This window comes from Artemia franciscana, chromosome 9, assembly GCF_032884065.1.
Source record: "Artemia franciscana chromosome 9, ASM3288406v1, whole genome shotgun sequence".
NCBI lineage: Eukaryota > Metazoa > Arthropoda > Branchiopoda > Anostraca > Artemiidae > Artemia > Artemia franciscana.
The window spans coordinates 18,886,462-18,903,229 of record NC_088871.1 but is presented as its reverse complement, the minus strand read 5'-3'; the positions used below and the strand labels follow the sequence as shown (position 1 = coordinate 18,903,229).

The following is a 16,768-nucleotide window of genomic DNA, read 5'->3' as shown; positions in this document are numbered from 1 at the left end:
CACACAAATATAGGTAAATTTCTACAAGTACTTTCTAATGTAAACACCCAGTCCATAATGCTGACGAGTTTCTATATTCTTAAGATACAATCGATAATTACCGATTTCCAATAAACTAGAATTATGATTCTATAACTAAGTTTCAGTTAGGGCTAATATTTGAATTCCAGAAAACATACATAGTTCATTTATATATGTTACACTGCTTTTTAGTCCCTGACAGTTAAAATGGGAAACTGTAAGAGAGTCATTAGGCATCAATTCAGAAATATCAACTAGGCTAATGTACCGTACTGTTTTTTTTTTACTTTCCTCTACAACAAAATCATCAATCCCTCTAGTTTCATCTACTAACTCCAATGAAGCCAAATTAAGTGGACTATTCTCAAGTGGACGTAATCTATCATGCAACGCAATATGTTTGTTCATACATATATAATATTATATATTACAAAATATGTATGTTCATTTAATTTATGACTATTTAAATTATTCAGGGGTGGCCAATAATTATGCCTTCCTCTCCTTAGAAAGTTACCCATACTCTTTGGTATTGTCTTCATCATAATTATCATGAGATTATAGGTAATCAACAAGTCCAATTGCGTAAGGAGCTATGGTTCAAAAGACTTAAATAAAGTCTTGACAGGGTTTGAGATTTTCTTTTCTATCAGTCGTCAATACTTAAAATATGAGGCTCATTAGTATTTCTGATTTATCACATTATGATTATAGAGAAATAAAACAGTACATAATCGGTCTTCATACTGGCAATTTTATACTTATTTTGTTAATTTTAACTTTTTTTATGTCTGTGATCTCGTGCCCTGCTACTGTCAATACAACGCCTATAATATTCTTTATTTTTCACCTTGTTTGGCAGACTGTGAAACATCTGGTTCAGGAATAAGATTGTCGTTACATAATAAGCTATAGTTGAAATTTATCCAACCTAATGTCAGGAGCTAAATTTTGTAACATTCCCTACCATTTATTCCGAATCTGATTGTTAGACAAAACTCAGTAAATGACGCTCATAGAAATTACTCAGCGGAAGCTACCAACGAAAATAGCAAATAAATAAATTTATAGCTGTGTTGGTATATAAAATCGATCAAAAATGAATTGGGTTCGGCTTTTGTTTCTTTAAAAAAATTGGTCATATCTAGTTTGTTATATTTTTGGAATAATTCCAAATTAACTTTTGCAATAATCTACTATGATTTTCCTAAGAATCAAATTTAATCCTTTTTATGATGTGTCTTAACTAACAAACATATTTTCAGATATACACAGCGTGCAAATGCATCACTGCAACATCGATAAACTATACACTAAATGAAAACCTAACAGTGGAAGGAGTTGCAAAACCTGGGAAATGTGTCAATGATTGTAATTCTCTGAACTTGTTTTTGTCTATGCTGTTTCTACTAATTTTTGTAACGGTGATGAGCATTATGCCTGCACTCTCAGCAACATTACGGTATGTGACTCATCCATTCATCCCTCTGTCTAATTCTTTATATCTTTCTATGTCCCTCTCTTTATTGTTCTAATGTCCTTTCATAGTTTGTACATGTAAACCTCATTTGTACAATTTACTACATAAAAAAAAAGTTTTTTCAAACGAAAGCAAAGAGCAACGTTAAAACTTAAAACGAGCTGAAATTATAGGTAGGAGCTTACCACTTCCTCAACCCTCACGTTTACGCTAAAATCTTTAAAATACTTTAAAATTCTTTTTGTTCAAGTTTGACATCCCTTGTGTTTGAGCAGTTCTTAAAGAATTGTGGCGAAAATTCAAATTTTAGTTTAATGAGCGAGGGTTGTGGATGGGGCAGCCCCCTGCATTTACGGCATAAATTCTCTTTGTTTTAATTTTTAATCCTGCTCCTTAGTTTTGGTTGAAAAAACTTATCTTGTTTTTGTTTAATTTCTGACCGTTGTTCAAATCCCCATCCCTTCCTTTCCAATTGTGTAAAATTTCCCCTAAAAAATTCCTTCCGGAGTCTTTCCTCTCCATGGAAAATTTTCCCTGTAGAAAATCAACCCCTCACAGAAAAGTCTCCCCCCCCCAAAAAAAATCCTTATTAGGAATTTTTCCTTATTCCTTATTCCTTATAGGAATAAATTCCTTATTCCTTATTAGCTATTGAGGTGTAATTCATTTTTCTTTTTTCTCTCTCTATTGTTAAAGGAGACAAAACGAGTTGCCTCCCTGTCTCCTTTGTATAAGATTTATGTATATCGTTTCTTGTTTAATAAAGTCAAGTCAGTCAAGTCAGTCTGTTATATTTCCCATACAAAAAAAAACAGTATGTGACCAATAGGAATATTGCATAGGTTCCAGCCCTTTGCCCAGGAAGTATGTGAGGGGGGTCATGCTTTTTTTGGTCCCTTAAAAATAGCGTTAGGGTTTTTGATTTCCGTTCAATCAGTCCTCTCCCGTTCTTCTAGGACTATTGATTCTATATGATCACCCCTGGATTAAAACCAAAAAAACACACATCTCTGGGAAAGGGGGGCTAGTTGCCCTTTAGTATTTTTGTTACTTAAAAACGACACTACAACTTTTGATTTCCCTTCGAATGAGCCCTCGCCCGATCTTCTGGGACTATTTGTTCTATATGATTAACCCTGGAAAAAAAACAAATAAACTCACATCCTTGATCGTTCTTATAGCTGAAACTACAAAATGCCATATTTTTGTAGATAGGAGAATGAAACCTTTACAGAAAGGCTTTAAGGGTATTTCTCTCCTTTTTCAAAAATCAGGTAAATTTTCTCAGGTTCATGGCTTTTGATGGGTAGCATTAAACTTAATGAATACTATATATAGAACCAACATAAAAAGCCAATTCTTTTGATTTATCTATAGTTATCAAAATCCCCTTTTTCTAACCAGAGTTTCGGCTGCTATTGGGTTCAGTCACTCGTATCTTACAGTTCATTACAGCAAATTGTTTGATGGTCTTTAATATGCTAGTTAGACTATATAGATATTACGCTGAATTATGATGCTCACCTAAGAAAAGATATTTTATAGTTTCCGCTATTTAGTGCATGATTTGTTGAATAATGAATATTCCACCATAGTAGTCCTCTAATTCTGGAAAAGTTGAATTGTTAAGGGTCGAGAATCATATGATCTAAAATTATAAGAGTATGCATTCACCATAATCAGAAATTGCAAAAATTGCAGTTAAGCCCTATATTTTACCTTATTAAATACCAAAAACTTAATATTTTATTATATGTGATTTTTCAGGTTTTAGACATAAGGTTTATTTATTGTCGCTTGAAAGTAAGTTAACCAGTGATGATAGTAAAGGAGCCGGGAAATAAAAGAAATTAATCCACATGGTAGCACTGATCTGGAATACCATCAATACCTTATTTAGCACTTCCATGTACTTAATTCACACAGTCTGTTAATTTTTATTTACTAAGCATTCTATAATTCTTAAAAAAAAGAAACTCGTAAAGACATATTTGGTGGTCGACTTTAGAATTTCCGATGGTTAAGATAGACTTTAACATTCATAGGTGCGTCGAAGCTGACCAAAGAAGTTTTGGGCTTGGACTTCAGTGGCTAATCATTCGATTGCTAGGATCGATACCAGGACCTCTGGCTTTCGGTACTGCAATTGATCAGTCGTGTTCTGTCTGGGATTCGGGGTGTTCAGATGTCTCTACTTGTCTGGTGTACGATAATGCTGATCTGTCTATGTAAGTTTTCATCCACGATACTTTTATAAATTACTTGGCTGAAAAAGATATATTTGGGGCTCGGTATAAAAGGAACGCAATGAATTTTCAAAATTCAAAGCCCAGATATGAAAACTGGCTGACACTCAATATTTATCGGGGCGACTGGGTAGTAGCATCTAGTTGCTACATTTTCAACAAATTTCAGTCATGAAATATACCACATGATATCATATGATAAGATCACGCAGTAATATTGAGCTAAAAATGTCTGGCTTCTTGTTTTAGAAAGTGACGTTGTCATGAGAAAATCACAAATTTTCTCAAAATTGCTAACTTTGTCTCTCAAAGGGCATTTCCTAAGTTCTCTTTGATTCTCAAGATGGTTAAAAATTTGTGCTTTTCACTAAATACATTTTATCTAATATACTCATTTGCAGAAATAGCTGGAAATTAGCTCTATTGAGACCAAAATCATTTGTCGACACATCTTGGTCATTAAAAACAGTTGAAGAGCTTGAAAGGCTGGATCTGCCCTTGGAATAAGTAGCTCAAGATTATTTTTTCTGGATGCTGTTAATTGCATTCTGAGCGTATGACTAGAGCATCTCACTTACGCAAATAGAACAAAACTATAAAATCTTGCCAGATAAACATCTAGCCAGTAGTTTAGAAATTAAAAAGTATGTGAATTGCAAATCAGTTAACCAAATTAATACAGAATCAGGAGTGGAGAGATAGGACAAGGTTAGCAGTAGTGTTGACATAGATACTTGGGATACACCCTTATTTGGGCACTAAAGCCTGTCTATCTAAACTAGAGTATTAACCAGCTGGCCAGACTGGTATCCGACGCTTTTGGGTGAATAACATACATATTCATATCAGGGCATGATTAGCAAATATTCGATCTTCATTGGATAAAAGCAATGTCCAGTTGTTATAATACTTAATATTCAAGTCATGACAATTATATGAATAAATATTTTGTGTCTTGAAAATATTGTTTAGTATTGGGGTATGCATAAAGATGAAATTAACAAAGTTGTATATATTTTAAGCAGTGATACGACAGCCCTTGGTCATCCATGTCCCAACCTCCAGGTTCCCCACTGCCCCTTCCCTTCCCAACTGTTTGTCCCCTCCTTTTTAGTAAGAGAGACAATTTACACATCTGAATCTATGTGTTTGTATGTGTTTTTGTCTCTCTCACTCTCTGAATGTCTTGGCAGATGTATGCGTGTCTCAGCGTTTGTCTTGTATGTCTCAATCTGTGTTTTTTTTAAATGTGTTTTCGTATATCTCACTCTCTTTGCCTGTGTATCTTGGCCAGTGTTACCTTGTTCCACTATCTAGCTTTGTCTGTTTGTATATGTTTTTGTCTCTCTCACTTTCTGTGCACGTGTGAATGGGCGGATTTTTGCTTGCCTCAGTGTCTGTCTTTGTTTGTTTGTATACCTGAATATGCGATTTTTGAATGGGTTTTCGTCTCTCCCACTCTCTCTGTGTGTTTGTATGGGCGGGTGTTTGCTTGTCCCAGTGTGTTTCTTTGTCTGTTTGAATGTCTGTATCTGTTTCTTGAATGTGTTTTTGTGTCGCTCACTCTCTGTTCCTGTGTGTCTGGGCGGGTGTTTGCTTGTCCCAGTATGTTTCTTTGTCTGTTCGAATGTCTGTATCTGTTTCTTGTATGTGTTTTTGTGTTGTTCACTCTCTGTTCCTGTGTGTCTGGGCGGGTGTTTGCTTGTCCCAGTGTCTGTCTTTGTCTGTTTGTATGTCTGAATCTGTGTGTTTGTGTGGGTTTTTCCTCTATAGCCATCTGTGCCTGTGTTTCTGGGTGGGTGTTTAATTGTCCCAGTTTGTGTTTTTGTCTGTTTGTATGTCTTAATCTGTGTGTTTGTATGATTTTGTGTCTCTCTCAATCTCTTTGCTTGTGTGTCTGGGTGGGTGTTTGCTTGTCACAGTGTCTGTTTGTATGTCTGAAGCTGTGTGTTTGTAGGTTTTTTTGTCTCTCTCACTTGTTCTGCCTGTGTTTCTGGGTGGGTATTTGGTTGTCCTAGTGTCTGCTATTCTCTATTTGTATGTCTGAATCCTTGTGTTTATATGCGTTTTTGTCTCTTTTGCTCTCTCTGTTTGCATGTCTGAGCGACTGTTTGCTTGTCTCTGTGTCTGTATTTGTGTGTTTATGTGTTGATTTTGATCATACCGCGTAAGGTTTCAACAATTCAATAGAGAATTCTCGTTATATTAGGTGGCAGCTTTATAATGTAGTGCAAGGTGTTTGACAATATCGGGCAAGATTTTGATAATATCATACAAGATTCGGAAATACTTGGCTAAAATCTTATCAATGTCATAAGTTATTGTAATATTGCACCCTTCCAAAAAAATCACGTGACATAACCAGCTGCTAATAGTCTAAGAATTGTGAGTCCAAAAAAATTCTAAGAAAAAAAATCTCGCTGCAGTCATTATTTGTCTAATAGGAAAAAATAACGACTAGCATATCTATATCATCTTCATTTCGCATTTCGAAAAGATCAAAAGTGAGTTCTTTTTGTTTTAAGTATATTTTATATTATTTTAAGACGTGAAAAAGAAAGTTGAAAAAGTTTCTGTTCCAAAAAATCAAAAGTAAAAAAACAGAAAAGTGTTACTGCAAATGATATTTTTCTAATTGGAAAAAACACGACTAACATATCTATATCATCTTCATTTCATATTTCGAAAACATCACAAGTAAATTTATGTCGTTTTAAGTATATTTCATTTCATTATAAGACATGAAAAAAAATTGAAAAAGCTTCTATGTAAAAAAAAAATATTATAAAATTATAGTTCAAAAAAACGTAAATTAAAAAAAAAATTAGTGCAAAACAAGGGAGACATAAAGTTGGGGGGAGGAGCATGATGTGCCTTGGAGGCTGGGACATAGATGACCAAGGGCTGTCGTATCATTGCTGGAAATATATACAACTATATTAATTTCAACTTAAGGCATACCCCAATACTAAACAATATTTTCAGAAGACAAAACATTTATTTACTTAATGGTCATGGCTTGAATATTGAGTATTATAATAAATAGACATTACCTTTATTCAATGAAGATCGAATATTTGCTTATCATGTCCTGACAGTAATATGTGGCTTAAGTGCCCAAATAAGGGTGTATCCCATGTATCCATGTCACCAACACTACTGAGGTTAATGACCCGTACCCCCTCAACCCGAAAGTTAAGGGGATGTAATAACTGAATAAAAAGATACTATGTGCATCCAGTTTTGTCCAAAGGTCATATCTGCGATATCTCAGGAATTTTTAAGGCTGTGATGCCCAACATGGGGCACATGTCCTACCAGTGGGGCATGGCAATATTTTGGTAGGTTATGGGTAGGATGTGTACCCATCGACTGACTTTACTTTAAAGTCTTTTTTTGAAAATAAAACATGTTTTGTGTGGATGGCGTCACATCAAATTGCATTTAAAGAGCATAAAAATACATGATCGTATCATAATGACGTTATATCTATCTATATATATAAAAATAAGTTGTCTGTGTGTGTGTGTCTGTCGAGTGACGTCATGTTTGTGTGTCGACTGACGTCATGTTTGTCGACTGACTTCATTTTAAGGATTGAGCTGTATGCGTCATGAAGTTGTTTGTCGACTGACGTCATGTTTGTCAACTGATGAAATTACATACCGGGACACCGGGACACAAATGACGACCGGGACACAGGGAATATAAATGACAACCGGGAACCTCAAAGAGAAATTACAGACTGGGAAACCCGGACACAAATCACGACCGGGACACAGGGAATATAAATGACGACCGGGACACAGGGACACAACTACAACGGGGACGCCGGGGGTACAGGCGGGATATATAAATGACGACCGGGACAAAGGGACTGTTCGAATAGATATTACAGACCGGGACACCGGGACACAAATGACGACCGGGACACAGGGAATATAAATGACGACCGGGAAACTCAAAGAGAAATTACAAACTGGGACACTGGGACACAAATGACGACCGGGACACAGGGAATATAAATGACGACCGGGAAACAGGGACACATCATTAGAATAATGAGGTATAGATCTGAATACAGATTGTTTTTCCCATGGACAATTATATGTTGCATGTTCAAGAGTCAGTAAACCTGACAATCTATTTATATGCATAGACAATGGGACAGCGAAGAATGTTGTATATTCGCATGTTTTACGTAGTATATATATATATATATATATATATATATATATATATATATATATATATATCTATTCACAGGTGGGACACAGGGACACAACTACAATGGCGCGTAACTAATATGGCGCGTAACGACTTACGCGCGCAGAAGGCTTGGGGGGGGGCGCGAAGCGCCCCACCAACTAGGTGTTGGGGTGGCGCGAAGCGCCACCCCAACAGCTAGTATTCTATAAAAGGGATGAGTGTGTAACTGAACCTTTGTAACTTAGCTTCTGTGCAATTCAACCCCATTGACTGAACCCTCGTGTAACTGGGTCCCCGTTTAACTGGAGCCAAGTGCATCTCCACCCTATTTAACTAAACCTTCTTGCAACTAGACTCCTTTGCTCAACTTTGCAGTTTTTTTAAAACCTTGTTTTGCTTTCTGTGACTGGGAAGGGAAACATTCAAGAGGGAATTGTAAACACCAATGTAAGGAATTTAAACCATGTATATTTCAGTGGCAGACATATTATTATTTAAAGCCTTTGTACTCCAGAAATGACACTCAAATTGTACTGTGCCATAAGAAGTATTATGATGGTTCTGTCATGAGGATTAAATGAAAAAAAAACAACAAATTTTTGTAACGGAAAGTAAGGAGCGAAATTAAAACTTAAAACGAACAGAAATTACTCCGTATATGAAAGGGACTGCTTCCTCATCAACGCCCCGCTCTTTACGTTAAAGTTTGACTCTTTCTCTCTACTCTTCTTTTTAAAACAGTAAAAAACTTTAGCGTTGATAAGGAAGCAGCCCCTTTCATATACGGAGTAATTTCTGTTCGTTTTAAGTTTTAATGTCGCTCCTTACTTTCCGTTACAAATTTTTTTTTTTTTTTTTTTATTTAATTTCTAGAAGTTTTTGAATTAATGCATGTTTTGATCTTAGCTCTCCGCGCATAAATAATTAAAACGAAATTTGCATATTAATTAATTACAATTAATCGGAAGATTTTGAGAAAAAAAAGCGAAGGAGGAGGCCCAGTTGCCCTCCAAGTTTTTGACAACTTAAAAAAGCAACTAGAACTTTTAATTTTTTACAAACGTTTTCATTGGTAAAAAATATACGTAACCTACAAATTAACTTACGTAACGAACTTCTATATTCGTATGTTTTTATTGCGTATATGAGGGGGTTCAACCCTCGTCGATACCTCGCTCTTTACACTAAAGCTTAGATTTTATCCCAGTTCCTTAAGAATGACCTCTGAATCACAAAGGCCGTAGAATAAATAGTTGAAATCACTAAAAATACTTTAGCGTAAAGAGTGAGGTATAACGAGGAGGTAAACCCCTCATATGCGTAATAATTTTTGTTCGTTTTAAACTTTAATGCTACTCCTTACTTTCAGTAGAAAAAACTTTTCATATGTGTTTTTTCATTGTTTTTTCAAATAAAGCTAGAAAACCCTGCGTCCCCTTCATTGAAATTCTCTTCCCCCATGAGAAGTCTCTCCATGGAAATATCCTCCTACGTCACCCCTCTAATCTCCCCCCGAAACGAAAAAAATGTCCCTGAAAACGCCTGTACACTTCCCAGTAACCATTACTGTATGTATACACAGGTCAACAGAATTTTGATCTGGTGACTTTGCGGAAAAATGAGCGTGGGAGGGGGCCTAGGCGCCCTACAATTTTTTGGTCTCTTATGAAGGGCACTAGAATTTTTAATTTCCGTTAGAATGAGCCCTTTCGCAAGATTCTAGGACCACTGAGTCGATACGATCACCCCTAGGGAAAAACAAAAACAAAACAAGAGCTAAGAGCTCATATGGCACTTGTGACGAGGCGAGAAGAGCTAAGAGCCAAGAGATCATATGGTATGAGCTCCAGCAAAATTCTATGAATCAATAGATTGATTTACAAAGGAAAATAAGAGGCTTAATGCCGGTCAAGATTTAAAATAAGAGCTCTGAGTCACAAAGTCCTTCTAAATATCAAAAAATTCATTAAGATCCGATCACCCACTCGTAAGTTATAAATACCTGATTTTTTCTTATTTTTCCTCTCCCTTTTGCCCCCCAGATGGTCAAACCTGGAAAAACGACTTTATCAAGTCAAATTGTGCAGCTCCCTGACATTTTTCCAAAAGCAGAAACTAATCTGAAAGAAAGAGTTATTTTCATGACTACATATATCACTAAACAAGTCGACGACCAAATTAGATGTATATATAATATAACAAGCTTAAAAGATAAGGTTTATTCATAATGAAACTCTTCATGTTTCTTCATGCTTGTACAGTGCGATATATACTTATTGATCATGTTATTTGATTAAAAGTAGCTTTTGATTCCCTAGAAGAAAAAGAGAGTCCTAAGCAGCCCGAGAACTTTCACAAATTGATATAATTGCGCTTTATGATCCATGATTTCCTATTACCTTCTGTTAAAACAAAGATTCTTTTTTTTTCAGGAACACGTTGCTAATCACCTTAATAATGAAAAGTATATCCATATTTTTTTTCACTACTGCGACACTATTCTATCGACCACCTCTCAACAAAGAAGAGGTAAAGCCAACAGAAGACCCTAATGCGGAAGTTTACGATAATCCAGTGATTGATATCGATTTATAGTGATGGTCTAGAATTTTGCTAATGAATTTTAAAATAGAAGAAAACAACATACAATTTATGCTAGTAAGCTTATACGTCTACTCTATTAAATCTACAGCTTCCAAATTTGAACCGTCAGCTGAGTGCATGATAGATCACACGTTGGGATAACAAAATCATCAAAACATTAGCCTTAATCTATGCACTTTTTGCAATCCACAAAATGTAGTAACGTGTGCGACATTGTTCTACATTTATAGCTGTTGTTTTCTAAAGAGATCCCAGAATAAAATAAAACAGGAAACGTCTATTTATTATAGGCTAGCATAAGAATATATGCTCTATAAGATCTTTATCCCAAATTCAATGTGCATTGAACAGTTATGAACAATGTGTAATTGTTCCTACTCTCTAGGATCCAATTTAACGGACAAATTCTAATTCCTGATGCAAAAACAATAAGATTGCGAGAAAAAAAATACGACAGCCATAAACAGAACAAATGTCCACAGTAGACTCTACAATTAAATTTATTTTTGTATAATACTCCAATGCTTATATAACCACTTGAAAATAGTGGGTCAAATCCGTGTGCTCAGGTTCCTCAGAATGAATCTTTGATACCTTGTTTGGTGTTATTGCTTAGAATCCAAACTTCAGCCTTTTTGTGGTGTCTCTGCTAATTTCAATCACCACCGAGTCACTTGCCGCACTGCCCTTTGTTGGGCAAAAAGGCAAGGTTCCATTATACAAAGTGCTATAATTTGGATTATAGTTGCTTATTCCAAATATATAAAGTTCAGTAAGATTAATGGTGTTACCCATCAATAGCTGTGAGCCTAAGAAAAATTTGCCTAATTTTCAAGGAAAGAGAAAAAAGCCTCCATAAACTCTCGCAGTCCTAATGAAAATCACATAATCAGATTCAGTATCCCAAAGAGCCACTGTGGAAGTTTCAAGCTATTATTTACAAAATATAGAGTTTTGCAATTTTTTTGCCAGAAGAAAGATCACGGATGAGTGTTTACCTGTTTCTTTATATTTTTATTTTATTTTCCCCATGGGTGATTGGATAGAACCTTTGATTCTAGAATATCAGAAGAGGGTTCATTTGATCCGAAATCACAGGTTCTAGTGCTCTTTTTAAGTCGCCCAAAGGATTGGATGGTAGTTAACCCCCCTCCATCACTGCTTTTTTTCCTAAAGTCGTCGGACAAAATATATATGTATATATAACCATTTTATTCAGCATATTTGATTGGTCCAATAACTATGTCTTGGGAGATAACAACACCCTCCAGAGCCTCTTGGGAAAAGGTTGTTAGTTCTGAAATTTGTCAATTGCTTGCGTGTAGTATTTTCTTTTTTTTAGAAGTATACAAACATTTTTTGGGAGGAATTTTCTCGCTTGAAGGGATTTTCCACGATAAGGATTTTTTGTTGGGTAGGAAGCTTCTGTGGGTGAACTTTCCGGGTGATATTTTATAATAGGTAAATTTTTCAGTATTAAAATATGAAATTCCTTACATTTGTCTTAATTCAACTCTGCCGGAATAATTTTTTCGTTTGGGGACGTTCCGAGAAAATTTTCAATGGGGTTGAAATTACCTGTTGGATTTTTCCATGGTGGGATTTTCTTCCGGCCAAATTCCCCATGGGGGAATTCTGCCAAGATTAATTCTCCATGGTGGAATTCCGTTGGAGAAGTTCTCTATGGGAGAATTTTCTGTGAGAGCAACTTTCAACTGTGGAGGTTCCGGACAAATTTTCCATGAAGGGGAGATTTCTGGCAAGATTTGAAAAAAGATCAGAAATTTATTTATTTTTCAAACGAAAATATGCTAAGAGTATATTTTGAGTGGAATTTTAGCAATGATGCCCTCTACTTTTAAAAAGGGCCCTATCACTGCGAATCCCAGTCCCTACAATTTTTTAAACTCCTTCAAGACGCAGGTGTACGTTACACAATAAGAAATGTTTCAAAAAGATACAGGTGTTAATTATCTTATGAAATACATTCTAAACGAAGCATGTGTTAATTACTTAAAAACCCTAAGAGTGTAAGGAAAAACCCTCAGGGTTTACTCACTCCCGGATTTCTTTAGTTGTTATGATTTGCTTCGGTATGAAAAAAGAGTTCAATGTGTAAACATCAAAGATATTATTCTCTAGCAATGAATGCTTTTACTCTATTTGATATTGAAGGTGCTAGCAATGGCGAAATAAGAGCTAGACTACCTAACGTGGCAATAGAAATTACAAGGAGTTGCCGGCTAAACCTAAAATGGATCGAAATGTTTGCACGATATATTATATCATTAAGCAAAATCAAGTCTGAAGAACAGCTGTGTTTTGCAGTAAAAGTGAATATAATGCATATACAAAGATTACAAGACAAATTAAACCCATTGGCAAAATATATTGGATATTGGTTAATATATTGGTTAATTCTAAAAGATAATATTCAAAGATTGTTAGTACAGGAGAGAATATTCACTAAGAGAATGATTGACGATACAATTAAAATTGAGTCTCCATCTTTGGATTATTTTCTGAGCCTTATGTGTCGTTGCCCCAAGGCATTTACTCAATTTATTAACATACTAATTGAAACAAGACAAAATGATATTGCACATCTTTTTTAATATAACCCAGAGTTTTAGTTGCTCCTCCCATTTCTCTAGTGATCCAATAAGCGATCAGTGTAAGCGACTAGTAACAGCAAATATCATTCATTTTATTGACCGTGAGTCGGTTTCTTTTTGGAAGTGAGACAGTCAACATCAAAAATATTTTAAACCTGCCCCTTATGCTTGTATACATAGGGTAGCTGGTCATCATGTGAGAATTGCATTATTATTGATGACTGTAATGAAAAGTGTTAATGATTCAATCCATGTATATAGCATAGAGGATACGCAAATTAAAGACTCTAATTCCTGTCTTGAAGATGTTTGTGACTCTCACTTTAGAGGTTTCCTATGCTCCAATTGTCACTATGATAAATGTTATCAATGGGAAAATACTCACCCTGGCATGATTGCCAAAAACCCTAAATGTGATTTCAGTTTATTCTTAAGAGACTGGTAAGGCTGTGGTTTTAAATTGTGGGAAGAAGAGCATGGTCTACGCTTCAGTTGCTGGAATAATAAGATATTCTTTTTTTACGACATCGCTGTGAAGATACCGGCTACTATGATTATAAACCTACTGACTTTCATTTAGATGTTACAGAAAGTGATCCATCATTTGAGAATTTTGTGTGTGACATTGCTTCAAATAATGAAATTGAAACACGTGAATTTTGTGATATGAAAAAATAGTATTATTGACTTGATAAAGAGATATAATAAAAATGAAGTTACATTACATCTTAAGGAATGTGACCCTGACTTTGCAAACCAAAACCGGTACGGGTTGAATCCTGACAAGCTGCCGCCACTTATCATTAACGATGGTTACCTTTACGTTGAAGAAGAAATCTAAAGTACACAGAGTTTTGTACATGCACGTTTTTTTAATAAACAACTTCACAAATGTTTTTAAAGTATTTAACTCTTGGGGCACTAAAACTCATCTCATAAAGGGAGGAAAGAGTATTTTCAACTAGAAAGTCGTTCAATCGAACATTTTCACCATAAATGCTAAGAAACTCGCTGTAAGTATATCTACGACATCGAAAAATAAAATATAATAGTGCATGAAAACAACAGCTTTTGGTTGATAAATCTTGTGCCTGCTTCTGAATTTGAATAACAGATTTTCCACTTTGCTCAATAAAGTTTTGAATGTGAGGCGTGTAAAAAGCATACAGTAGAGAAAGAGGCTATATAATTCACTATTCTTCGCTTTTTAAAATCTGATAGCCAATGTCCCGTCTTTACAGTTGATGAGCTACTACTAACAAAGATAAGGGCGTTGTTAACGCTTTGAATATGGTCTAGGAAATCCAAGGGTTTGCAATAGGACTTGTATTTCAACATGTAAGGATCCAAGTTGAATACGTTGATTATTTGATTCGTGTTCGTGCTACCAAGTCTAATAGTACAGTACTATATATAGTACTACTAGATACTGCTAGATACTATAGTAATACTATATATACTATATATAGTATTTCCCATTCCTTAAAGAGCAATAAAATAAGCCTAGTACATGCCTCAAAGTAGCTTCCTAGAACAACTCTGTAGACCCGTCTCGTTTTACAAACCTAACCCCTTTCCAAGATAGCAAATAGTCTTCAAATTTACCAGACAAAGAAATGCCTTCCCTATGTAATTATGGCATGAGTGGCTGTTCGATAGAAACTAGTTTTTACCTAACTTGTGGTGTAATTAACGGTTTAACACATGCAGATGCTTCTGGAATTTTAACTCTTTTGCTTGAATACGCTTCAATGTGGTTTAAATATGAGACTTGAATTTAGCGGGAATATAAGATTAATTTATGATTGTGAGAACTGTGTAATAGCAGGAGGGAGGGTTTCTTAGGAGTTTATCCAATATAGACAGCTACAGTAGGTTAAATTGAGTATGAACACCTTATTTTTTGGGGGGGGGGGGGTTCGGGCTATATAGATAGAGCGACTTCCCAGCATATAAGCAGAAATTCAATTTTTCTTCAAATCAAATTGCCAGGGACATCCATTTCAGAAAATCTTGAAGTGTCACTTTCAAAATCTTACGCAAGACTGATGGGGAGGTTTGTTCAGTACCCGTTTTTATGCTCCCCCCCCCTGGGGACAAAGGGAATTACTCAGTTCTCGTTAGAAGAATAGTGGATCGCGTGACGCTTCTGTTTCCTGGAAATAAGGTTATGTTTACCAACAAATCCTTGTTCCATAAAAATCAATAGACGTCTAGACTCTATAGCGGTTCTATTCATAGAAAATGGCGGAGAACTTCATTGTTTGCTGACACGAAGTGACTGTGTGTGTAAAGCATGAATATATTGTGTAATGTAAGAACCATGCCCTTACTTGGGAGAGCCCTGGAGGTTTTTTCCTACACCCTTATGTTTTAAGTATTTAACATATGCTTCATTTAGAAAACATTCCGTATTACAGAAGTAAAACTTGTATCTTTTAGAAAGCATTTCCCATTACGCAACATGCTCCTGTGTCTTGAAGAAGTTTAAAAAAGTGTCGGGAATGGGATTTAAATTGCGGGGATGGAATTATCTGGGGGAATTTTCTAGGGGGAGATTCAGGGAGAGAAAGTATGAGCTTTTATTAAACAATCATTTTTTAGATTTTATCTCTTATCGATTTGACTAGAGGAAAAAGTCAAATTTTCTGTTGGCTTTCAAAACGTAACTTTTAATCAATCCAAAGTAACTTTCTACCATATTTCCTCTAAAACAAATTGCCTGGTGTCACTATCGGCTCTTTTACGTTTACCATGGTAAGATAAGATAAGATTTTATTTCAACAAAGCGGCTATCACAAGCCCAAAAAGTCCGAAATCGCACTTTAGTGTCAGTAAACAAAAAAGAAAAAAAATGCAAAAATTTAAGAAATGGTCAATGTCATAAAATTATAATCAATAAAAAAGTAAAACGATAAAAAAAATAGGTAAATAAAGTAAAATTAAAACAGGAAAACAAATTTAGTACAAAAGTCTAGCTAGCAAGAACTACGAAGCACGCAATTGCAAAATAAACACTAAAACTATAAGATAGAAGTCAAGTGAGAAGGGGGGGACTATTGATTTAAAATTTCAGCTATGTGAGGGATGAACGTTTTTCTATATCTTTCAGTGGAAACACTTATCGGGGCAAGAAGGGAATTTTGACACCAAACGTGGGGGGGGGCGAGTTCGTGGAAGGTAGATGTTCACTAGGGAAAAAAGAAGTAGTACGAGGGTTAAGCACGGCATTGCGGGCAAAACGCAAGGAAATTTGTGCTCTCTTTTTCTTAAAGGTGACTAGATTTGCTCTCCGAAGAAGGGAAATTTAAGGCATTTTACCCTCATTAAAGATAATTCTTTGACACCTTTTTCTAAACCGCCTCTATTCTGTCCGACAATTCATTGGAGATGCCAGGATGCCAAACAGGACAAGCGTATTCGAGGTTAGGACGTACAAAAGAGAGAAAAATCCTCAAACAATGTGATTTAGGACATTTAAATTCATTGGGGAGTTTGGGGAGCGAAAATGCAGTATATGTACGTTTTGTGAAGTCATTAACGTGGCAATCACATTTTAAGTCGCTTGAGTTGGTATATTTCACTAGGTACTC

The 16,768-nt window shown here is 35.4% G+C and overlaps 1 protein-coding gene across 4 annotated transcripts in view; it reads left to right on the top strand.

Moving 5' to 3' along the window:
* The window catches only part of LOC136031102 (solute carrier organic anion transporter family member 4A1-like), a 90,060-nt gene extending 79,455 nt beyond the window's left edge, over positions 1 to 10,605 (top strand). For all 4 annotated transcript variants that reach the window (XM_065710404.1, XM_065710405.1, XM_065710406.1 and 1 more), the window contains 3 exons: positions 1,287 to 1,483; positions 3,547 to 3,729; positions 10,389 to 10,605. In XM_065710404.1, coding sequence (XP_065566476.1) covers positions 1,287 to 1,483; positions 3,547 to 3,729; positions 10,389 to 10,551 — 543 coding nt within the window. In that variant the 3' untranslated portion in view covers positions 10,552 to 10,605. The remainder of the gene's footprint in view (positions 1 to 1,286; positions 1,484 to 3,546; positions 3,730 to 10,388) is intronic.
* Positions 10,606 to 16,768: the final 6,163 nt, after the last annotated feature.